This window comes from Piliocolobus tephrosceles, chromosome 17, assembly GCF_002776525.5.
Source record: "Piliocolobus tephrosceles isolate RC106 chromosome 17, ASM277652v3, whole genome shotgun sequence".
Taxonomy (NCBI): domain Eukaryota; kingdom Metazoa; phylum Chordata; class Mammalia; order Primates; family Cercopithecidae; genus Piliocolobus; species Piliocolobus tephrosceles.
Window position 1 is genome coordinate 28,266,460 of NC_045450.1, and position 24,073 is coordinate 28,290,532.

At 57.0% G+C, this 24,073-nt stretch overlaps 2 protein-coding genes across 3 annotated transcripts; both read left to right on the forward strand.

Moving 5' to 3' along the window:
* The first annotated feature begins 503 nt into the window (after positions 1-503).
* On the forward strand, positions 504-6,233 carry PRR14 (proline rich 14). Of its 2 annotated transcripts, none has more exons than XM_023191169.3 (12): positions 504-646; positions 1,406-1,477; positions 1,601-1,769; positions 2,497-2,615; positions 2,687-2,876; positions 3,142-3,185; positions 4,028-4,137; positions 4,446-5,034; positions 5,172-5,241; positions 5,323-5,414; positions 5,689-5,760; positions 5,851-6,233. In XM_023191169.3, the coding sequence occupies exons 2-12, from the start codon at positions 1,455-1,457 to the stop codon at positions 6,128-6,130; spliced, it is 1,758 nt and encodes a 585-aa protein (XP_023046937.1). In that variant the 5' UTR covers positions 504-646; positions 1,406-1,454; the 3' UTR covers positions 6,131-6,233. The 2 variants fall into 2 exon arrangements, with proteins under 2 accessions (XP_023046937.1, XP_023046938.1); XM_023191170.2 differs by lacking the exon at positions 504-646 and adding an exon at positions 709-964.
* A 1,583-nt stretch (positions 6,234-7,816) lies between these two features.
* Positions 7,817-20,231, forward strand: FBRS (fibrosin). The gene is made up of 18 exons (XM_023191168.3): positions 7,817-9,379; positions 9,665-9,844; positions 10,571-10,606; positions 10,695-10,724; positions 11,827-11,875; positions 11,967-12,267; positions 13,630-13,931; positions 14,131-14,336; positions 14,451-14,495; positions 14,715-14,810; positions 15,047-15,115; positions 15,926-15,955; positions 16,333-16,404; positions 16,734-16,851; positions 16,956-17,036; positions 17,976-18,059; positions 18,191-18,398; positions 18,494-20,231. The coding sequence occupies exons 1-18, from the start codon at positions 8,924-8,926 to the stop codon at positions 19,080-19,082; spliced, it is 2,952 nt and encodes a 983-aa protein (XP_023046936.2). The 5' UTR covers positions 7,817-8,923; the 3' UTR covers positions 19,083-20,231.
* The last annotated feature ends 3,842 nt before the right edge of the window (positions 20,232-24,073 follow it).

The window sequence follows — 24,073 nt, forward strand, 5'->3', positions numbered from 1 at the left end:
GTCTCCTCCCCACTTCGGCTAGGCCCCATATCTCCAGGACAAGGCGCCAGCAACGGAGCCACAGGCCGCACCAGCCCGTCTTCGATCCCGGATGTTCGAACTTAGGGCCTCTGCCACCCACTCCTAAACTCGGACCCTGGGTCGTGGGAACCCAATTTAGGAACCCAGGAAGGTGCCGGAACCTTCCTCAAACGAGGCCACTCTAGGAAATTGGGAATTTCACATATCGTTAGCACTCAGTCGACGTTTATTGGTCTAAGAACGAAAGAACCGGAAGATGCCCTTAAAAAACGTGGCGGCACTCTAGCTTCAATCGGTTGCCTCAACATATCAAGAAACCTGGCATTGTATGTGGCCCTCAAAAGATGACGCCACCCAGTCCACCATGGTTCAACGAGGACTAAGACATCTGCCCTCAACCATCATGGCGGCGCCACTCAGTTTGGCTTCCTGCCCCTAGGGATGATGGCCGCCAGGTGGCTTCACTTAGTTTTTCACCACCCCGGAAGACGGGAACCGGCGATTGGGCGGTATCCAGAGGCCCCGATAAGAAGGCCATCGGCGGTTGGGCAGCCTTGGGTAAGCTTGGTTTTAAAGGAGCCGGAGGTGGGAGCTGCGGAAGACCCGGGATCCACGGGAGGCGGCGGTGAGCAGCGCTTTGGGGAGGGCAAGGCGTGGCGGGAGAGGGCGGGGGTGGGGCGGGGAAGGAAACTTCTGAACCATCTGGTCTTGGGCCGGGGGAGACCGCTGGGCGGGGACGCAAGGAGGGGGGGGGCGTCTGTGGGCGGGACCTCCCGGGATTGGAGTGAAGAGGGTATCTGCTTGACAGTGGATCCCTGGGGATCTAGGCTGAGTTCGGAGATGCTCCAGCTCGGGCCGCCCCTGTCTGATAGGAGCTTTGCGGCGCCGAAGCTCACAGGGGAAGGAGAAGCCTCGCCCGGCGTGTGATTGGCGGAACCGCGCTGTAGGATTCTTTCCTCAGGGATCCAGTCTAGGGGATCTGGTGGGAGGGAGGGTCGTCGATGTGTGGAGTGTTGCTTTGGAGTCCTCGGCCACTCGCTGTGAGAGGAGGAGGATCACAGAGGGATCCAGCGGAAATAGCCTCCCAGGACCGGGATCCCCGTGGATCCCGGGGCACAATCTGCAGGGACAAAGGCCTCGGGAGGCTCGGGCCGCTGCATTCTGGGTTCTGGCGGCAGGTGCCAGGCAGGGCGCGAGTGATCCGCTGATCAAGGCGGTGGCAGCGGGAGGACACCCGCTCCGGGCGACCGACCGGGGGCGCCCTTTCGCGCCCCAGGGCTGCGGCCGCTGGGCTACGGGGAGCCGCGGGCGGACCATGAAGGGCGGAGCCCCAGGGAAGGGGCCAACCCTCACCCCCCGCCTCCCCGCTCCCCTCTTACCCCAGGCCGCAGCCTGGGATTCCCCAGGGACCCCCTGGAGCCGCCGCGTCTCCCATGGACTTGCCCGGGGACCCCAGGTGAGAGCGCACCCGGCCCGCCTGTCTTGACCCCGGGAGATGGGGATCCTGGCGGCCGTGCCGGGAAACTACAGAGCCAGCGACAGGTTCGGGCGACCGTCCTCTGCTTCTTTCACCCTCCAGCCCGCCTGGCCAGGCGCGTCTGTGCCGCCAGCCTCTAACTCGAGCATTATGGGGAGCCAGGAGCCCGAAACGGCCGAGGCTGCAGCCCCCGGGGGCCCCTTCTCCCCTGGAAAAGGCCTCTCGGCGGGTCCTGGCTGTGGTGCTGGAAGATGTCATGGCTGTTCACATGGTGAGCCCCCTGAACCGAGACACCCGCTATTCTCCCCTGACTTTCCTCACTACCAAACTCGGGCCAGATCGCTACTGAGGATAACTGAAGTCCAAATCCATCATTGCTGTACCCATCCCTCAGGCAGCCTCCCTCATGCTAGAGTCCTGCTTGGCTCCCACTTACTCCAACCTAGAATTGGGCAGTGCCTGTTCCCCCCACAAACCTTTTTGGGATGGAACCACATCCCTGTAACTCTGAGAAACTCTTCTGCTTTTTTTTTTTTTTTTGTAGAGACAGGGTCTTGCTATGTTGCACAAGCTGGTCTCAAACTGGCATCAAGTGATCTTCCCATCTCTGCCTCCCAAAGTACAGGCGTGAGCCAAAGCGCTGGGCCAAAACTCTTCTGCTTTCTTCCAGCCCAGCCTCCTTAGGAAGCAGGCTGAGGTCTTTGACTCCACTGCACAGATAAGAAAAACTGGCCCAAAAAAGGCAGTGACCCACCCTAGCTCACCCTGTTTCCCTAAACAGCGTGGGTGAGATTACCCAGGTCCCACACCTGCAGTTTAGGACTCTTAATATCTGGCCCCTAATTCAGTCCAATTCATCTCTTCTTCTGGGGATCCGAGTGAATTCTAGCCCCAATCTCTGTTATGTTTGTGGCTCAGGGCACTGTTAGGCACAGGGAGACCTTGTCCCATCCAGCCTCATTCCATCACCTTGCTCTTGACACCTCTTTCTCTTCCAGGTCCCCGTGGTACCCTCAAAGGAGACCTCCATCCCACGGCACCACAGCCGTCAGGATCCTGTCCACAGGCAGCCTCCTGCCTCGCCACCCCGGCAGGCCGGGTGGTCCTCGAAGGCCAGGTGAGCATGGCAGACTGGGGGTAAACCAAGGGCCCAGCTGAGCCCTTCTAATCTTCCTGTTCCCTCGCTAGGCCTCCCGATCCTCTGTGTTTGTGTCGCGAGCCCTTGAGCCGCGTCCACCGGACCTCTTCCACCCTGAGGCGGCGATCAAGAACAACCCCTGGCCCAGAGGAGGGCCCTTCACAAAAGGTGGACCAGGCCCCCCAGCCCACCCTGGTGGTGATGCTGGAAGACATCGCCAGTCCTAGACCCCCAGCTGAGGTATGGGAACTGAGGGTATGGATGTCAAGGGTTCTACTGGGTTCCAGCAGGGATAGAAGAAGGGTGGGAGGCCTGAGTCTTAGGTGGATTTTTCTTGGGGTGAGGAGAATGGCATTGTAGGTGGCAGACACTACCTGAGCAAAGACTATATAAAAACGTCTTTGGCATGAACCCAAGCAAGTATCTGGGAACTGAAAGAGTCAGGATGTGGGACACTAAGGAGGCTTCCCTGCCTCCCCACAAACATTCCCCTATTTTTATCCAGGGCTTCATTGATGAGACCCCCAACTTCATCATCCCAGCACAAAGGTGAGAGAGCTGGAGTAGGGATTATCAAAGGATCCAGGCAACAGCCATCATCCAGGTAGCCAGAGCTAGGGGCATCGGGACTGATTGATCCAATCCTTCCTTGTGACATCTTAAAAAGTCTTAAGGGGCCAGGCACACTCATGCCTGTAATGCCAGCACTTTGGGAGGCCGAGGCAGGAGAATCGCTTGAGCCCAGGAGTTTGAGGCCAGCCTGGGCAACACAGTGAGACCATATCTCTACAAAAACATTGTTTTGTTTATTTATTGTTTATTTTTGAGACAGAGTTTTTGTTCTGTTGCCCAGGCTGGAATGCAATGCTGCGATCTCGGCTCACTGCAACCTCCGCCTCCTGGGTTCAAGTGATCCTCCTGCCTCAGCCTCCCCAGTAGCTGGGATTACAGGCATCCACCACCATGCCCGGCTAATTTTTGTATTTTTAGTAGAGACGAGGTTTCACCATGTTGGCCAGGCTGGTCTTGAACTCCTGACCTTGGGTGATCCACCCGCCTCGGTCTCCCAGAGTGCTAGGATTACAGGTGTGAGCCACCAAGCTCAGAAAAAATATTGTTTTAAATTAGTTGGATGTGGTTGTCCTTGCCTATAGTTCTAGCCACTTGGGAGGCTGAGGTGGGAGGATTGCCTGAGCCTGGGATGGAGTTCAAGGCTGCAGTGAGCTGAGATTGTGCCCCTGCACTCCAGCCTGGGCCACACAGCAAGGCTCTGTCTCAAAAAAAAAAAAAAAAAACAAAGAAGAAGAAGAAGCCTTAAGGGATAGGGGAGTTGCTGGCTCAGGTGGGATACCTGGAAGTTCCCCTAGCCTCTACCTTGCCCTTCACCCCAGAGCTGAGCCCATGAGGATAGTTCACCAGCCAACACCTCCACCCGAGGACGGAGAACCCCCATTCCAGCCATCTGCTCTGCCTGCAGACCCTCCGGAGAGCCCACCACCAGGTAAGGACTTGGGTAGAGATCAGATGAGACTTGGGGGTCTAGAACATCCTAGTTGAGCTTGGAAGTGTCAGGTAAAGAGGTGGGGATAGGGTTTAACCCCCTCCCAGGGCAGGGCATGGTATATGAAGATGGGATGATGATGTCAGAAGCTTGAAGCTCAATTCTTAAATGCAGAACTTAGTGTTTTAGGGGTGGGCTAATTCCTCTGTGCACAAAGTTGAGCATGCGGGGAGGGGCTGAGGCTACTGAGGAGGGGCTGAGACACTGCAGCCAAGGAATATCCACCTGTGACCCTCTCCTTTCCTCAGCCCCAGATCCTGCTCTGGAGCTCCCATCCACCCCACCACCGTCCAGCCTTTTACGCCCCCGCCTCAGTCCCTGGGGCTTGGCCCCGCTCTTCCGTTCCGTCCGCTCCAAGCTGGAGAGCTTTGCTGACATCTTCCTCACACCCAACAAAACCCCACAGCCCCCACCCCCGTCCGCCCCAATGAAGCTGGAGTTGAAGATCGCCATCTCAGAGGCTGAGCAGTCTGGGGCTGCTGAGCGCACTGCGTCTGTTAGCCCCCGGCCCCCCATCCGCCAGTGGCGGGCTCAGGACCACAATACTCCAGCACCTCTTCTTAAGCCCTCTCTGGGCCGAAGCTACTCCTGCCCTGATCTGGGGCCCCCTGGCCCAGGTACCTGCACCTGGCCACCTGCTCCACCCCAACCAAGCCGGCCACGGCCACGGCGGCACACTGTGGGTGGTGGGGAAATGGTCCGAGCCCCGCCACCCCCTCGGCCCTGTCTCCGGAAAGAGGTCTTCCCTCTCGGAGGAATGGGAGCCTCCCCTTCTCTCGCCACATCTTGCTCGTCCACGGCATCCACTTCCTCCTTCTCCGAACCAGCAGAACCCAGGTAGTGCTCTCAAAAATCCCCCCTCGAAGCCTAGCCGCAGCCTGGTCCTAGCCTCCTTCCCTGAGTATCCAGCGGGCAGGAGACGGGGCATAATGCAGTGAATCCTGTTTGTCCCTGAGCCTTGACCTTCTTGGCAGGTTGGGTTCAACCAAAGGGAAGGAGCCAAGAGCCTCAAAGGACCAGGTGCTTTCAGACCCTGAGACCAAGGTAGGCATTCAGATTGTGTAGAAGAGACTAGTGGGGGCCTGAGCCCATGTCACTCTTTCACCCACTGCCCCATTTTTGCAGACCATAGGAAAGGTTTCCCGATTCAGAATACGCAGAACGCCAGCCCGTCCTCAGCTAAACCTTACACCAATGGGACTGCCTCGACCAATCAGGTGAGGGGCTCATCGGGCATTGATCCGTCTTGGCCAAACAGATGCAGGCTCATGTCCCCTGAAGCATAGCTTTGTCTCCCCTCAGGGAGCACAGTCCAGTCCGAAGGATTCAATTCGGTGTGGGCATGGTTTGTGCTCAAAATTGCCTGTCTGCCTTATGTAGCACTCCTGGCCCTGACATGTCCCAGAAACTGAAATACAGACCAGGCCTTACCTGTCCCTTCAGGCCCCACTGACCCAAGGTTTCTCAGTGGCCTCTGCTCTTTGCTCACAGGTTGAACAAGAAGGAGTTCAGCTTGGAAGAAATTTACACCAACAAGAATTACCAGTCACCCACAACCAGGAGGTGAGACACTTGGAAGGCTTGAGGGTGGCAGAGGGAAGTCTGGAGCTATGGGGCATGCTGATAACCAGCTCCTCTCCCTGCCTCGTCCAGGACCTTTGAGACTATCTTCGAGGAACCCCGGGAGCGCAATGGGACTCTGATTTTCACCAGCTCAAGGAAGCTCCGGCGGGCTGTGGAATTTCGGGACAGCAGCCTTCCTCGATCACGACGGCCGTCCCGTGGGGTCCGGGCTGCAGGGGGCAGGACTGTTCCTCCCCATGTGGCCCCCAGCCCTGATGTGGGCCCCCTGCTCCAGCAGCGGCTGGAGGAGCTAGACGCCTTGCTCCTGGAGGAAGAAACAGTAGATGGGGAGCAGCCCCACTGGACCTAGGTGCCCTATCTGTTTGTCATCCATTCGTAAGGGATGGGAAATCTCCCAGGCAGTTTTTTTTTTTTTCTCTATATTTCTAGTAAAGTTTTCGATATGTTTCTGATTCTTTTGTATCTCCAGCTGAGTTTAAGACTGATTTGGCTGATGTTTCTACGTTGACCCCCAAAGGTCTGGGAACTGGGACTGGTGCCAGAGATGGTGACAGGCGTTGGGTACAGAGTACAGGGAGGGGGTGGAGTGGTCATTTGAGAGATAGATAGATAGATAGATAGGAATGGAGTTTCACTCTTGTCACCCAGGCTGCAGTACAATGGCACGATCTGGGCTCACTGCAACCTCTGTGTCCGGCATTCAGGCAATTCTCCTGCCTCAGCCTCCCAAGTAGCTGGGACTACAGGCATGCACCACCACACCCACTAATTTTTGTATTTTTAGTAGAAACAGGGCTTCACCATGTTGGCCAGGCTGGTCTCGAACTTCTGACCTCAGGTGATCCACTCACTTTGGCCTCCCTAAGTGCTGGGATTACAGGCATGAGCCACCATGCCCAGCCTAGAGATATTCTCTTGATTAGAGGATTCTCCTGTGTGGAGGGACACTTCTGAAGCAGTGTCAGATGATACTGTGACCCTAGACCCTGGTCTGGGTTCTCCCAATTCATTTATATAGAGACTGAAAGGCCTATAGTGGGTCAAGGCCTTGAAGATCAAGATGGCCCTGAATTCCTACTAACATGCAGGTCAGGACCTGCTGCTGGATTCAAGAGCTACAGTAGGCCAGGTGCAGTGACTCACGCCTGTAATCCCAGAACTTTGGGAGGCTGAGGCAGGTGGATCACAAAAGGCTAGGAGTTCAAGACCAGCCTGGTCAACATGGTGAAACCCCGTCTCCACTAAAAATATAAAAATTAGTTGGGCATCTTGGGTGCATCTTTCATAAGTGAGAGGCATCACGGGACAGTGGCTGAACACAGACGTGGCTAGGAGACTACCAGCCCGTTTGTGCGCGCTTTCCTCTGTCCCAGTAAAGTGGACTGACAGCATCTCCCTCGTGGAATTATTACCAAACGCAGTCACTAACGCGGAGAAGAGCTCATGCAAGTGCAAGGTGTTTTCGAATTGCTAGCGCTCGGGGACCGCTGCCAGCAGCCTCACCTGGAAGGGACGCGGCTGCCTGTTAGCGCGGCCGACGAAGACACAGCACGCCGCCGCTCGAGCCACCCCGCGCCGCGGAACAACCTGCCAGCCGCCAGCCGGACTGCGGCGCCCCCACGCGCCCGCGCGAGACGCCAGGCTGTCTGCGGGCCGCGCCGAGCGGCGGAAAGGCGGCGATGACTTAACTGGCTGTGGAACAGAACCTCTCGCATCCGCGCGCCCCCCAGCGGCCAACGGCCCCCAACGCCTCAGGCTCCGCGTCTCCACCCCCTCGCCTGACGCCATCAGGAGACTAGCCAATAAACTAACAGTAGGAAGAGGCGGGGCCCTACGGGAACCTCCCCAAACACCTACTTCTAACCAGTCGAGTCACAAGACTGGGGGGAAGGGCGGAGCCAATCTGACGTAACCCAATCCAAGGTTTGAGGGCGATTACAGGTACCCACTCCCTCGGGTTTGGCTCCGCCCCTCGCCGTGACGTGGCCCTCTCAGCCTATCAGCGACTGCGCCCGTGGGGGGTGAGGGGAAGGGGGCGGAGAGTGGGAGGAGGCCAAGAGAGGAAGGAGGCGTAGGCTGAGGAGGAAGAGGGAGGAGGGGCAGGGAAGTCCTGGCGGAGAAGCGCCCCAAGACTCCAAAGGAGACAACAGGAATTTGCGCTGCAGGTTCCCCGCTGCCCTTCGGCCGTTCCGGATTCCTTAAGGGCCAAGTCGGACAGAGACGGAGGAAAGGAGGAAGAGACTTTTATGTCGGCGGACAGAGGAGCTGTACCCGTCACCGTTGCCTCACATCCGGGGCTTTGGAGGGCTGGCCCCGCGGCCTCGCCCCGCCTCGCGCCTTTCATGGCGACCGGAGGCGGAGGCTGGAGGAGCTGGGTCCGGAGGAGGCCCCTTTAAATCTCCTTAAAGGGGTGGCCACTGAACTCGGCGCACTCCAACGCCAGCCTTAAAGGGGAAGCGGCCGAATAGACGCTGACAAATTGAGAACTGTGCCGTTGGGAGAACTGGGGCGAGTGGGGTTTTTATTTACCTCGTCCTCCCCCACACGCAAGAAGTCTTTTAAATTCAACTTAAAGGGGAAGTGGCCGCTTGTGGAGGACTAGAAACTAACTCCGAGACCTTAAAGGGACGGTCTGCTGTTTGAAGGACCCTGGCCTCCTTAAAGGGGTGGCCTCGTTGAGCCGGAGGACTTGAGACACTTTTAAAGGGGAGGTCTGCGTTTCGGGCGAGCTTTCGGCCCCTTTTAAAGGGGTGGCCCTTCCTCTTCCTCGGGGAGACTTGCCTCGACCCCTGGCAGGGGGCGGCCACCGCACTAGACCGCCGGACACTGTCGGGTCGTCTTAAAGGGGCCAGGGGCTGGACAACTTGAGGCCTCGCCTTAAAGGGACGGCCGCCCCGTTTTCGCCGTCGCGGCCCCGCCGAGCCCGCAGGGGGGGCCCTCGGGCTTGTCGCCCCGGGGGCGGCGCCGGCTTCCCGGGCCGTGGCCTTGGGGCAAGCTTGGGGCCAGCAGATCCGGCTTTAAAGGGGAAGCCGTGGCCCTCTCGTCCCTGTGCAGCCGCCAGCGCCGCGCCTGCGACCCTAGGCCTGTGGACAGGCCGCTTCGGGCCCCGCCGCCTCCGGATGCGGCGCTGAGGGCGGTCGCCATGGAGACGGCAGCGGCCGCGGCCCCGGGCCCGGGCTGGGCAGCGGAGGGGGAGCGGCGGCGGCGGCGCTGCTCGCGCCGAGACCGAGACCGGGAGCAGCGGCGTCGCCGAGGTCCAGGCGGCGACGCGCCCCGAGCCCTGCTGGCCGCCCCGCGCGGCTCCTCGTCCTCGTCGTCGCCGCCGCCGCCTGCCAGGCCTTGGTCGTCAGCTTCGTCTGGAGAGCGGCCCGGGGGCCCGAGACGCCGGCGGCCACGTCCGAGACCTCGACCCCCGCGACCCCGAGCTCGGAAGCGGCCTGCCGGCTCGGGCAGCCGCGGGGAGGAGGAGGAGGAGGAGGAGGAAGGGGGCGCAGACGACGGAGAAGCCGAGGAGGAGCCGGGGGGGGAGGAGGAGGAGGAGGAGGACTTGATCGATGGCTTCGCCATCGCCAGCTTCGCCACCCTCGAGGCCTTGCAGGTGGGGCCTAATGGGGCTGGGGGGCTTTGGGGGTTTCCGAGGGGCAGTAAGGAGGGTGCAGTGCCCCGAGTGGGTGGAGTTGAGGGGGGAATGCTGGCACCCCAAACCAGAGCAACCGGCTCCTCTGGCCAGGCCTCTGCCCCGCCCTGGGGTGGGAGGAGGTAGAGCTTGTCTCTAGGGACCCGGTTTCCCGGCCTGAGGGGTACTTGGGCAGCTTGGTCCCCCCTAGAGGGGTCGGGAGCTTGCCCTTTTCCATCCACCTCAGCCCCACATCCTTCTCCACAGAAGGATGCATCTCTTCAGCCCCCAGAGCGACTGGAACATCGGCTGAAGCATTCTGGGAAGCGGAAGAGGGGGGGCTCCAGTGGGGCCACCGGGGAGCCAGGGGACAGCTCTGATCGGGAGCCTGGCCGGCCCCCTGGGGATCGGGCCAGAAAATGGCCCAATAAGCGGAGAAGAAAAGAGGTGAGCTTGTCCTTTAAAACTCTTTAGGCAGAATGTATTTCCCACGGCCCCGTTTTTCGTCAGCAACGCCACTGTCCCTTGTAAACAGTGACCCCAGTCTCTAAGGGCAAAGAGGCAAGCAGGGAAAATTTGAGCCCCCACTCTTATCTGGGTCTGACGAAGGCCTGTCTACAGTTGGGTGCACCTACTTTTGCCTGGTTCTGTGTCTACTTCAAACGTTTTGATAATTCAGAGAGGCATCAAAGGAACTTAGTTGGGTCATAAGGTCCCTGCCCTTCCTCGAGGTGGTGGCAGTCCAGCAGGAAACAAATAGGAAGCAAACACCTAGACCTTAACTTGAGAAGCTACAGAAAGCAAAGATGGGGAGAGATGCTACAGAAACCCACATGAGGAAGCCACTTGTGCTGCCTGGGGGATGGGAGGAGAGTTGTGGTTGGGGAAAGCCCCCTAGGATGTCTTAGTCAGGTCCTGAAGTATAGTCAGAAGTTTGCTAAGAAAAGAGACGGGGAAAAGTTGTTTTGGGCAAGAGCACGAAGACGTGAGGACCCGGCGTATTTAGGAAATGGAGAAAGCTCTGGGACCCGGGTGGGCAGTGGCGGGAGAAGCAACTGGAAGGAGAGGCTGAGATTAGATCCTGGAGGCCCATGAGCGCCCTGCTGGGAGCTGCGACTTTCCCAGCCGCCTCAGCAGCCGCCTCCCTCACCTCTGGACTCTGGTCTTCCTCAGGCGTCCTCCCGTCACTCTCTGGAAGCTGGATACATAGTAAGTGCTATCCACCTGTTCTGGCCCCTCCCCACTCCACCGTGAGCCTCTTCCCTCTCGTGACACCTCTGTCTTTCCTTCTCCCCAGTGTGACGCGGAAAGTGATCTGGACGAGAGGGTGAGTGGGGCTAGAGCTTGGGTGGGCAGTGTCACTGCTTGTAAAAGGGACTGCAGCATAAAGGTCTTGTATGTGCAGCAGACAGCCTTCCCTTGAGTGGGAAACATGGCTTAGGTTGAGTCAGGATTAGGTTTTTGGGAGGAAGGGGGGTGAATTGGGAGGGTAAATGGCATCATTTTTCTTTTGGTGACTAGGGCTAGCTGACCAAGGAATGGAGGATACATGCTTTAGCATACTATTCTTTCCAAAGCCCTCGAGCTACTTCTGGTTCTCCACGGAAACCCAGAGTGGCTGTGGCACTGAGATGGGCCTTCTGCTGGTCATCAGTCTCTTCTTAGAATGAAGATCTCGATTCAAGTCTGAGCAGAGACCACAGATAGAGCAGTGAGGACACTAAACCATTGTAGTCAGTGTAGGGACTCAGCTTATGAAGATGTATTTGAGTTTATTCTTAGGGGTGATTTGCTTGTTGTGAGATAATATGTCCTAGAAATTAATGCTGTACCCATTGGGCCTATGTAAGTAACTCAATTTGCACTCCCTGATGTGTGTCTTGTTTTCGTTTCAAAAGTTGACTGGATAGGACTGTGGTGAACCAGTGGGTTCTTGTCCATTTCCTTCATCCATCTCTGTCTAGTTTAGGCTGACTGTTGCTACAAGAACAGGGGGCCCATTCTTGAGGGAATCTGCAAGCCTGAGTTTTAATGAGGAATCTCCGGATTCTTAAATATCTGCAGTTGGTTTAAAACTTTTACTAAAAGTTTTAAGTGGATCAAATATATCTGTAAGCCAGGGAGGCCTGTGGGCCAGCAGCTAGTGACCTCTGACGTTTTGGTTTGGTTTGCCTGCTTCTCTACTGCTTCAACGCTGTCTCCATTTAGTCCTCCTGGCCTATCGGATTCTTGGGCTCAGCTTCTCCACTCTGTTCTTTCTCCAAGCTCAGCCCTGTTAGAGCCCAGTCTTTGATGGATCTCAACTAAACTGAAGGAACAGACTTGCTACTACCACCAGTTCCTAGCAGCCTCCAGAGGCTATTTGGCCTTCCTGGGTGGAGGCCTGGCCCACCCACAACCTTACCCTATCCCTTGCCCTTCTTCCCCAGGTCTCCGATGATGACCTCGACCCATCCTTTACTGTCTCAACCAGCAAAGGTTGGTCCCAAGGTCTGGGGCCTGGAGGCACGGGAGGGAAGTGGGGTGAGCATGAGCCTCAACTGAGCATGTCTGCCATCCTGCCCCACAGCCTCGGGCCCCCACGGCGCCTTCAATGGGAACTGTGAAGCAAAACTCTCCGTGGTCCCTAAAGTGTCGGGCCTGGAGCGGAGCCAAGAACAGCCCCCGGGGCCCGACCCGCTGCTAGTGCCTTTCCCCCCAAAGGAACCACCGCCTCCACCGGTCCCTCGGCCTCCTGTCTCACCCCCTGCACCCCTGCCGGCCACCCCCAGTCTGCCACCCCCACCCCAGCCCCAGCTGCAGCTTCGGGTCTCGCCCTTCGGCCTCCGCACTTCTCCCTATGGCAGCAGCCTGGACCTCAGCACTGGCAGGTGAGTGGTCTGGGGGATTGATGCGGTCTGGAAGGGCCTGGTCAATTTGGTGCCAACCCTTGCTTTCTGTGGCGGGGACACAGGATGGTACCTCTGGTGTCTGACTTGAAAAAGGATTCTGAGGCTGAAAACTTTGAGAAAAACAAACGGAAAGAGATGACCGCAGGACTTACTTGAGTCCGTTACACATTCCCCTGCAGGGGAATTCAGGCTGTGCTGTTTCCCAGTTGTATTTGCTGGTGAGAAGGCTTTTTCAGGCAGGCAAGTCTGCTCGGAATAGTATTCTTTGGAACATACTTTGGGAAATGCTGACATGACGGTTAAGAGCACTGGCTTTGGTGTCAGACCCAGATTCAAATTCTTGCTCTGATGCTTCCTGGCTGTGTGATTTTTGACAAGTCACTTAAACCCTCTGAGCCTCGATTTCCTCTTTCTGTCAAATGGAATAATCATACTATTTTCATCTTAAAGCTGTTGTGAGGATTAACTACAAGTGAATGCAGTGTTTCCCAAAGTGTGTACATTCAGTATCAGTGACATATGGGATGATTTCAGGTTTTATGTGAGTAAACTTTAAAAAATAGTTATGAGTTAGCTTTTGTGAGCTTTAGAAAGCTAAGTGTCATGCCTCAGCCCCTTGATTTCATACGTGTTTAGGGGGAGGCTAAGTAAAAAAAAAAAAAAAGAAGAAGAAATTGAGTTGAGTTCTTAAAAGAAGCCAATGATGCAGTTAAGATGGTTACTCTGCTGGGCAGCAGTGGGGAAGGTGGCGTGGACTGTTGGAGACTTGGATTAGCTTTTAAAGCAGGTGCTCGCCACAGGGTAAGAACTGTTGACACTTATTTTTGATGCTCTATTATTTTTGTCACCGTCATTGTCATCGTTGTGTTATTGAGAAAACTAAGGCTCAGAGAGGAGCAGTGACTTGCTCAAGGTCACCCCAGGCATTCATGGCAAGATGGGCCTAGAATTCAGGTCTCCTGACTCCCAGGCCAGGCCAGTGTGGTGCTGCTTCCACTGTTGTAGGGTGGGGGACCCCAGGTGGCTTGTTCTAATTAAGCGTCAATATGAATGATCTGTCCTGTGCTGTGGTTGAGTCAGAAAGGGAAAGTCATCTGGCCAGAGATGGCAGAGGCAGCTGTGTGGATGCAGAGACCTAGACAGAGAGAAGTGGGGGTTGCTGGGTGTGGGAGGCACCTCAGTCTGAGAATGGATTCCCTGGGGGAGGGGGGTCCTGGGGCCGGGTTCTGCCACCTCCCGTGTTGGAGAACCAGGGTCACAGTATCACCCAGGCTTCTGACCCCCGCCCGTCAGAGCTGGCACCTCCCAACCCCTCACTCATCTCCCCACTTCTCTCCCCAGCTCTTCACGGCCGCCCCCCAAGGCCCCGGCCCCTCCCGTGGCTCAGCCTCCCCCCTCATCATCCTCTTCGTCCTCCTCCTCCTCATCTGCCTCCTCCTCGTCCGCGCAGCTCACCCACCGGCCCCCAACGCCCTCACTGCCCCTGCCTCTGTCTACCCACAGCTTTCCCCCTCCTGGGCTGCGGCCCCCCCCACCACCCCACCACCCCTCCTTGTTCTCCCCTGGCCCCACCCTGCCCCCACCCCCACCCCTGCTGCAGGTGCCAGGGCACCCTGGGGCCTCAGCCGCTAACGCCCTTTCTGGTGAGTTTGGGGTCCTGGCCGGGGGGGTGGGGGGCCATGGCTCCGGGCTCGGGCCCAGTTGGCTTTGGGGCACCTGGGCCTCAGCAGACAGCAGGGCTTGAGGAGGGAGTGGCTCGAGGCCAGAGGGAAGTCAGTCACCTGGGCCCAAGGAGGCTGATGTGGCGACAGCATTAAAGCCTTCTCCCGTCCCCTCTCACAGAGCAGGACCTGATCGGCCAGGACCTGAACTCTCGCTACCTGAATGCCCAGGGTGGCCCTGAGGTGGTGGGGGCAGGGGGCTCGGCCCGGCCCCTGGCCTTCCAGTTCCACCAGCACAACCACCAGCACCAGCACACCCACCAGCACACCCACCAGCACTTCACCCCTTATCCCCCGGGCCTGCTGCCACCCCACGGCCCCCACATGGTGAGCTCCTCATTGGGCCGGTGATGAGGCTCGGAGGCCTCAGGGGAGGGCATGGCTTCCGGGGGAAGGCCCGGGTCCCTGGCTGGCAGCTTACTCTTCCCTTCTCTCCCCTAGTTTGAGAAATATCCAGGAAAGATGGAAGGCCTTTTCCGACATAATGTGAGTGTGCGTGTGTGTGTGGGGTGTGTGGTGTGGGCGTGGATGCATCCATGCGTGTGACCCTGACTGCTGGGGTCCAGTCTTCAGTACAAAAGCAAGAGCCTTGAGCCTGGGAGAGCTCCCTGGGGGGCTTTACGGTGGAGGCCCGTGGACTGACGGGCAGACTGGACTTGGGCTGTGCCTCCACCCCCACCTGGACTAGTCCCCTTCTCTCCACAGCCGTACACGGCCTTCCCTCCCGCAGTGCCCGGGCTGCCTCCGGGCCTCCCACCGGCCGTCTCCTTTGGCTCCCTGCAGGGGGCCTTCCAGCCCAAGGTGAGCTCCCAATCCAGATACCACCACTGCCTCCCATCTTGACATACCCAGACATGCCGCGTGCGAGCACCCTCCTCCCATTCCCCAAAGCCGTGCCCATCCTTCTGCCCTGCCCTGCTGCACCCAGGTTTCTCCAAAGCCATGATCCCTCCCTGCCCCGTGTCCCAGCTTGGTTCTAGACCCCTTTGTGCTCGGTGCCAGCTCTCCTCTCTGATCCCTCCACTCCCCTTTCCCAGAGCACGAACCCTGAGCTGCCACCACGACTGGGGCCGGTGCCGAGCGGGCTCTCCCAGAAGGGGACACAGGTGAGGGGGCCAGGGCAGGTCCTGGGGGAGCTGGAAGGTGTGTTGCGGGGAGAACAGAACTGACTTGAGGAGAGAGTGAACTACTGATTCCTCCCTTGAATTCACAATCAGGGGTGTTCCCGGGTGTCTAACAGAGGGAATTTCTGTAAATAACTGGCTTTCCCAGGCATGAGGAATGAAAGTTTCATGAGCTTGTTCCAGGAATAAGATGATTAGGACAGTGGTTTTTGTAGTGGTTTTCAAACTTTTTAATAAAGTCACAAAACACTTTTTTTCCAAATGACATCATACCAGGAAGCCCTGTTCGGAAAACAAAAGATAAGCTGCCCCTTGGTGAAGTGAGGAGAGCCAGAGCCTCCCTCCCTCCCCTTAGCACTTGCAGCAGTGTAGACCCCAGAGCTGCAGGAGCATTGTGAAACGCACAGGACCAGTTTCCTACAGGAAAGACTAGGCCAGAAGTTTTCCAACTTCCTTCAAAGGCATTTTTCCTAAAGAAATCTTAAACAGACCGCTATACTCTAAAGTTGGTAATAGGATAGCTTCTCTGAGAAACCTGTCCTGCCTGCCCCTCACCACCTGCAGCCTCCCAGCAGGGCACCTACCTGGGGCTTGGTTCAGAAACCTTGTGCTGGAGGAGAGATGCCTAGAGTGGGAGAGATGGGGAAAGGAGTTTGGGCCTGAGCAGGAAGGGTTTGAGGGAGTCCCAGTGTCTCAGGCATGTGGGGGGTGAGTGAATGCTGTGGAGATGTGAGGCACCTGGCCCAGGACTCAGGTCTGAGTCGCCTCCCATCTCTCCTTTGCCATCCCCAGATCCCCGACCATTTCCGGCAACCTTTGAGGGTGAGTTGTGTGAGGACCTCAGGCTGCATGAGGCTGGGGGCCGGTGTTAGGGTGTTTGGCTAAGGGGGGTCTTGCTTGGGAATAAGTGAGAAGCCCAAAACATGGAGGCAGCCAGATGTGGAACAGCAGAGAGTGAGGGCTTTCAAGTCGCAGACCTGGGCTCAGATGGAACTGGCCACGGGACCTTGGGCAAGGCAGTTGATCTCTCTGAGCCTCAGTTTCCTAGGCTGTAAAATGAACCTAGTCATCCCTTGGTTGTAGGAATGATGAGTAGGGATGTTTTGTGGCGAGGCTGGGCCCAGAGCTAGGCCTGGAGTGGATGATGAGTGAACGTTCTTTCCTTCCCTTTCCCTTTGGTCATCCTTCTGGGGCGGCAGAAACCAGGGAAGTGGTGTGCCATGCACGTGCGTGTGGCTTACATGATCCTGAGACACCAGGAGAAAATGAAGGTACTGGGGCCGGAGGGCTGGGGAGAGTGGGTCTCAGAGTCAGGGGAGGACTGAGCTCTGGGCACTGGCCCTCAACAGAGCTCAGTAGAATCTTGGCCAGAAACATTTTCTTCTGTCCCCCATCACTGCTGAACAGTTCCATGGCTGGCACCTTAGTTCTCTGGCTCATTAGCGGGCTGCTCAGAGAAGGCTCCAAGAGAGGCAGAAGATAGGCATCCAGGCCCCATCTGGGTGCCAGCCAGCCTTTGGAGGGGAACCACGCGTGGGAGAGCAAGAGGGGGACCAGACCGGCTCCTCATGTACTGCCCCTCTCCCTGTGTCCCACACAGGGTGACTCCCACAAGCTTGACTTTCGGAACGACCTCCTGCCCTGCCTTCCGGGGCCCTATGGGGCCCTGCCCCCTGGGCAGGAGCTCTCCCACCCGGCCTCCCTCTTCACTGCGACTGGTGAGTCTGGCCAGCCCCCTTGGGCCTGAGGTTCCCCGTCTGTAGCCCAAGGCCCAGCTTGTGCCCACTCAGCCTCATCAGAATCTCCCACCTCTCTGCCCCAGGTGCCGTCCACGCTGCAGCCAACCCTTTCACGGCAGCTCCCGGGGCCCACGGACCCTTCCTGAGCCCCAGCACCCACATTGGTAAGAGCCAAGGGCGTGTTGGGCAACCTAGGCTTTGTCCCTGACTTCCAGGAGATGGAAATCAGACCCAGCAGGCAGCTGGAATGCGGGATAGACCTGGTTCCACTTGCTTAGTGACCTTCGGCAGGTTACTCTACCCCCTCTGAGCCTTGATTTCCTCATCTGTAAAATGATAGGAAAGAGCAGGGTGACTTCAATCTCTGCCAGCTGGAGCCCTGTCTCCCAGTAGCCAGTGGCAGGGGCAGTACACCACCTGGGAGGGGAAGGTGGGGAGGCAGTGCCGGCCCAGGGGAGAACATAGCCACTGACTCCTAGGATCTTGAGGGGCTTCTTGGGGAGGTTTCACCTGGGTTTGGGTAGACAAGGAGGAGTTGAGCTTGGTGGCTTGGAGAAGGGTGTTCCTGGCTGGGGACATGGTGACATTCCAGTGGCGGGATAGGTTAGTTGTTCTGTCTGGCTGTGTGACGCATGCATGAAGTTAGGGTCAGGTTGGGAAGGGCCCTGCATGTCAGGTTGGGGGGAAGCCAAAAAGGTCTTCAGGCGAGTGGCTTGCTGCAGAGCGGAGATCTGCTGCGATGGCTCCAGTCGGCTTGTGTTGGGGAGTGGGGGAGAAGAGCGTGACTTCATCTCAAGGAAGCCCTGGGTTGGTACCGCTCCCTGGCTAGATGACCCCTGGCAAGTCATTTCACCTCTCTGAGCCTGTTTCATCATCTTCAAGTGGGCATGATCCTAACCACCTCTTGGGCTTTTTGTGAAGTTAACCAACAGGGTGCTTGTCAAAGGTCAATACCTTCCTGGCCCAAGGAAGTGCTCAGCACACGGCTGCTGAAAGCAGGCAGCTGAGGACTCCAGGCACCAGTCCTGCCTCTGCCCAGCCAGGCCTGGTGCCTGCTCAGCACCGGCTGCCCAGTGCTCTGACCACCCCCTTTCCTCCCACAGATCCCTTTGGGCGTCCCACAAGCTTCGCCTCCTTGGCTGCCCTCTCCAACGGGGCCTTTGGAGGCCTGGGCAGCCCCACATTCAGTGAGTGTGGGTGCGGTGGGGTTGGGGGACTGCGGCCGCGGGGTGACAGCTCAGGCCGGGGTCTGGGAGGAGGCCTGAATGGGGCCTCCCACTCCTGGCCCCTGTCACTCTCTGCTTCACCCTCTGCCCAGACTCCGGCGCCGTCTTTGCCCAGAAAGAAAGCCCAGGGGCCCCGCCAGCTTTCGCCTCCCCGCCGGACCCATGGGGCCGCCTGCACCGCAGTCCTCTGGCCTTTCCTGCCTGGGTCCGGCCCCCTGAGGCCGCCCGGACTCCAGGCTCAGACAAGGAGCGGCCTGTGGAGCGGAGGGAGCCCTCCATTACCAAGGAGGAGAAGGACAGGTGTGCCTGCCGCCCGCCCTGCCCCTGCCCCTGCCCCACTCTCAGCCTCTGCTGCCCCTGGAGAACTTCATTCTCTCCCCACGCCTGCCCTCCAGGGACCTCCCGTTCTCACGGCCCCAGCTCCGAGTTTCTCCTGCTACTCCCAAGGCCCGGGCTGGCGAGGAGGGGCCTCGGCCAACCAAGGAATCCGTGCGGGTAAAGGAAGAGCGGAAGGAGGAGGCTGCTGCCGCCGCCGCCGCTGCCGCCGCCGCCGCCGCCGCTGCCGCCGCCGCCGCCGCCGCAGCCGCCACTGGGCCCCAGGGCCTTCATCTGCTGTTTGAGAGGCCCCGGCCGCCCCCGTTTCTGGGCCCTAGCCCACCAGATCGCTGTGCTGGCTTCCTGGAGCCAACCTGGTTGGCAGCACCCCCACGCCTGGCAAGGCCACCCCGCTTCTATGAGGCGGGTGAGGAGCTAACTGGACCCGGGGCGGTGGCTGCTGCCCGCCTTTACGGTCTGGAACCTGCTCACCCCTTGCTCTATAGCCGCTTGGCTCCTCCACCGCCACCTGCTGCGGCCCCAGGCACCCCTCACCTTCTCAGCAAGACCCCACCAGGAGCCCTTTTGGGGGCACCACCTCCACTTGTGCCCGCCCCCCGGCCCAGTTCCCCACCTAGGGGCCCTGGCCCAGCTCGGGCTGACAGGTGAGGGGAGGGGAGGGGTCAGGGCGAAGCTCCATCTCCCGTTCCTTTAACCAGGTCCTAAGGCTGAGGTTTTAAGCCAGGGCTGGAGGGCAAAGGTCATAAACTCACCAGCCACCTCTGAGGTCATGGAACCTGGGAACAGAAGCCTCATCCCCCACGAGACCAAGCATCACATGGAGTGTAGGGTCACTGGGAGAGCAGGGGTCACAGCCTCTAGAGAGGGAGAGGGGTGTGTGCATGGGAGTGTGGCTCATCTCGGGGGCCATGGGGCCTCCTAAGGTGCACCTTTGCCCCTCTAAGGGCCTCTAGGCCCTGGGCCTGTCTCCCCAAGGGCTCACTAAGCCAGAGGCCAAAGTGCCCCCTCCACCTACCACCCAAGTCCTCATGCCCTCCGAGGGCTGGAGGAGGAGGGGCTTAAGGAAGGGGGGTTCCATGTACATATTTATCACCCCTTTCACATAGCCCCAAGACCTTTTGTACATTTTTACAGGGGTGCCCCTCCCAACAGTCCCCTTCCTGGTTAATTAAATCCTCAGACTGGTGCTGTGTTCCTAGCCTCTGGCCTCTCTGTGGGGGAGGGAGATTGCAGGGGGAAGAGCCGGGAAGGGACAGTCAGGCTTCTCCCTGGGAAGGTGGGGCCAGCAGGAGATGACCAACAGGGGGCGGGACCTGGGCTGGAGGGAAGGGCAGAAGCTTCCTGCTTGGCTGACAGCCCTGGTTCCCCCAACATGTTCCCATTCGCTCTGCCCCCACCCTCAAAGGCTCAGCCTCTAAATCTCAGACTCCACCACTTCTTAATGGCTCAGTCCCCGTTACCCCATTTCCAAGTGCCCCCAGGACTCCTGGGCCCTGCTTCCCTGAACCCTGTTCTCCAAAACCCTGCCCCAGGCTAAGGGTGGCCAGAGAAGGTCACCATGTACCACACACCAAAGAAGGGGGTCGGCCCAGGGGTGGGCGACACAGGCAGCTTCTTCGGCAGCCTCACGGCAGCAACCCCAGCCTTCCCAAAGCAGCAGGCGCCTCCTGGCTGGGGCCCAACCTAGAAGGCAGGGGTCAATCTAACAAAACCCTAACGTTGACTTTTTTCCCCGGTGGGGCTTATTCTGTAACATGACTTGCGGATATTTATATAAAAATGAGTGTTACAATGAGACCCTTGGCTCCTCTTTGAGTGTGTGTGGGGTGGGTTGAACCGAGGTGGGGTGTGTGGGTCCTGGGGTAAGGAAGGGATTAGGACAGTACTGTGCATATCCTGCCAAGGTTTTCCTCCCTCCCATCCGCCTGGGTGAGTTGGTCTGCCACTTCTGGAGGGATGGGTTCGAGGGTTGGGCACTGAAGTTTTTCACATTATTTTTCTATAACCAGGAATACATAGTATGTAGGACTCAAGCAACCCAGCAAGAGACACTGAGCAAAACATTAAATTTCTCTTTCACCTGCCAACCTGCCCAAGCCCCCATCCCCTTCCCCCAGGTAACCACTGTCAATCATTCTGTGTGTATTCTTCAGGTCCTATGTGTTTACCTGCACATGTCTGCACAGGCAGAGTATGTTAAAAAAGATCTATAATTTAAATTTTTTTTGGTTTTTGTTAAGTAATACATAGTCATATAAAACCATTCACACACACAAGTACAGAGCACAGAGGGAAAGTGCCCCCATCATCCCACCTCTTGCCACCTCTTGAGGATAACCACTGTTTTGTTTTGTTTTGTTTTTTGAGACAGAGTTTCGTTCTTGTTGCCCAGGCTGGAGTGCAATGGCGTGATCTTGGCTCACCGCAACCTCTGCCTCCTGGGTTCAAGCGATTCTCCTACCTCAGCCTCCCGAGTAGCTGGGATTATAGGCATGTGCCACCATGCCCGGCTAATTTTGTATTTTTTTTTTTTTAGTAGAAGTGGGATTTCTCCACGTTGGTCAGGCTGGTCTCGAACTCCCAACCTCAGGTGATCTGCCCGCCTCGGCCTCACAAAGTGCTGGGATTACAGGCGTGAGCCACCACACCTAGCAACCACTGTTAATTGTCAGGGAAATTCCTCCAGTTATTTTTCTAGCTGTTACAGGCCATGTGCAACAAAGCAAGGCACATGAATTTTTTTTTTTTTTTTTTTTTTTTTTTTTTTTGAGACAGAGTCTAGCTCTGTCGCCCAGGCTGGAGTGCAGTGGCGCGATCTCGGTTCACTGCAACCACTGCCTCCCGGGTTCAAGCAATTCTTTGCTTCAGCCTCCCCAGTAGCTGGGATCACAGGCACCCGCCACCACGCCTGGCCGATTTTTGTATTTTTGGTAGAGACAGGGTTTTACCATCTTGGCCAGGCTGATCTTGAACTTCTGACCTCAGGTAATCCGCCTGCCCTGGCCTCCCAAAGTGCTGGGATTACAGGCGTGAGCCACCGCTCCCGGCTCTTTTTTTTTTTTTTTTTGAGACATCGAGTCTCGCTCTGTCACCCAGGCTGGAGTGCTGTGGCCGGATCTTTTTTTTTTTTTTGAGACAGAGTCTCGCTCTGTCACCCAGGCTGGAGTGCTGTGGCCGGATCTCAGCTCACTGCAAGCTCCGCCTCCAGGGTTCACGCCATTCTCCTGCCTCAGCCTCTCGGGTAGCTGGGACTACAGGCGCCCGCCACCTCGCCCGGCTAGTTTTTTGTGTTTTTTAGTAGAGACGGAGTTTCACCGTGTTAGCCAGGATGGTCTCGATCTCCTGACCTCGTGATCCGCCCGTCTCGGCCTCCCAAAGTGCTGGGATTACAGGCTTGAGCCACCGCGCCCGGCCTGGCACATGAATTTTTTCATTTCCTGGTGCATGTAAACGTTATGGTTCTGACTGGGCGTGGTGGCTCACGCCTGTAATCCCAGCACTTTGGGAGGCTAAGGTGGATGTGGTCAGGAGATCCAGACCATTCTGCCCAACATGGGGAAACCCCGTCTCCACCAAAAATACAAAAATTAGCCAAGCGTGGTGGTGTGAGCCTGTAGTCCCAGCTACTCAGGAGGCTGAAGCAGGAGAATCACTTGAACCCAGGAGGTGGAGGTTGCAGTGAGTTGAGATCGCGCCACTGCACTCTAGCCTGGGCGACGGAGTGAGACTCCGTCTCACAAAAAAAAAAAGGAAAGAAAAAAAGTTCCTGTTCCACAATACTGCAGTCTAAGTGAGCAATAGTGTTATGTCTACGAAAACAGGGACATACTTAATTTTTTAAATGGTAACAATCATCTGAGCTTTTGCAAGTCGTAATCTTTTTGCTGGTAGAGGGTCTTGCCTCATTGGTGATGGCTGCTGACTGATGGAGGTGGTGGTCGCTGAAGGCTGGGGTGACGGCAGTTTCTTGACAACAAGGAACTTTGCCTCCTTGATTGACTCTTCCTTTCACATGAACACTTAAAGGCCATTATTGTAGGGTTATTAATTGGCCTAGTTTGAATATTGTCTCTGAGAAGAGGGAGGCCCAAGCAGAGAGAGAGAGAACAGTCAACACACACTTATTCATTGAGTTCGCCCTCTTACGTCGGCACTGTTTGTGGCACCCCGAAGCAATTACAATAGTAACATCAAAGATCACAGATCATTATAACAGATACAATAATGGAAAAGTTCGAGATAATGTGAGATTTAACAAAATGTGACACAAACACAAAGTAAGGCCACGCGTGGTGGTTCACGCCTGTAATCCCAGAACTTTGGGAAGCCGAAGTAGGTGCATCCCTGAAGTCAGGAGTTCAAGATCAGCCTGGTCAACATGGTGAAAGCCCATCTCTACTACAAAATACAAAAAGCTGGGCATGGTGGCTGACTCCCGTAATCACAGCTATTCAGGAGGCTGAGCAGGAGAATCACTTGAATCCAGGAGGTGGAGGTTGCAGTGAGCTGAGATCGTGCCACTGCACTCCAGCCTGGGTGACAGGGCGAGACTCTCTCTGTCTTTAAAAAAAAAAAAAAAAAAGCAAGTCACTACTAAGGTCTAAGGTGGGCTGCCCCGGCTGGCGCCTACCTGAGCTCCTATAGAATTAACTGCATGGTCTTATTCTAAGTATGCCTGCTTTTTTTCTTTTTTGAAACAGGGTCTCACTCTATCGCCCAGGCTAGAGTGTTGTAGTATGATTTCAGCTCACTGCAACCTCCACCTCTGGGCTCAAACAGTCCTCCCGCCTCAGCCTCCCGAGTAGCTGGGACTATAGGCATGCACCACCACGCCCAGCTAATTTTTGTACTTTTTGCAGAAACAGGATTTTGCCATGTTGCCCAGGCTGGTCTCAAACTCCTGGACTCAAGCCATCTACCTCCTGGGCCTCCCAAAGTCCTGGGATTATAGGTGTGATCCACCACACCCAGACTTGTTTTGCCTTTGAGGCAGTCTCGTTCTGTTGACCAGGCTGGAGTGCAGTGGTGCGATCACAGATCACTTCAGCCTCCAACTCCTATTTCCAAGTGATCCTCCTGCCTCAGCCTCCTGAGTAGCTGGAACTACAAGCCTGTGCCACCACACTTGGCTAGTTTTAAATTTTTGTAGAGACAGGGTTCTTGCCTTGTTGCCCAGGCTGGTCTCAAACTCCTGGCCCCAAGCAATCCTCCTGCCTCAGCCTCCGAAAGTGCTGGGATTACAGGTGTGAGCCACTGTGCCTGGCCCATAAGTGTACCTGTTGCCTTAGGAAAGATGCAGCCAACATTCCCTGCCACCACCACACATACCCAGGATGTCTAGGGAAGGCTCAAGCCTAGATTGCTCCAACGCAAGTCAGAAACAGGTGACCAAAAGGTGAAAGTTGGCCTGCAGACAAGATTTCACATGGAAGTCCTTGTTTTCAGCTTCCCTTGGAAAATCCAAAAATCTGTAGTCACTAGACCTGCTTAATCCCATGGCTTTCCTTTCTTTCCTTTGAGATGGGGCATATTCTCACCAGATTGCCACTGTCCCCTCCACTCTATTGTCTTGGAGTACACCACAGTCACTATTCAGGCTACCTCTCTGACCCCTATAGGCATTTGAGAGTGACTCTCAG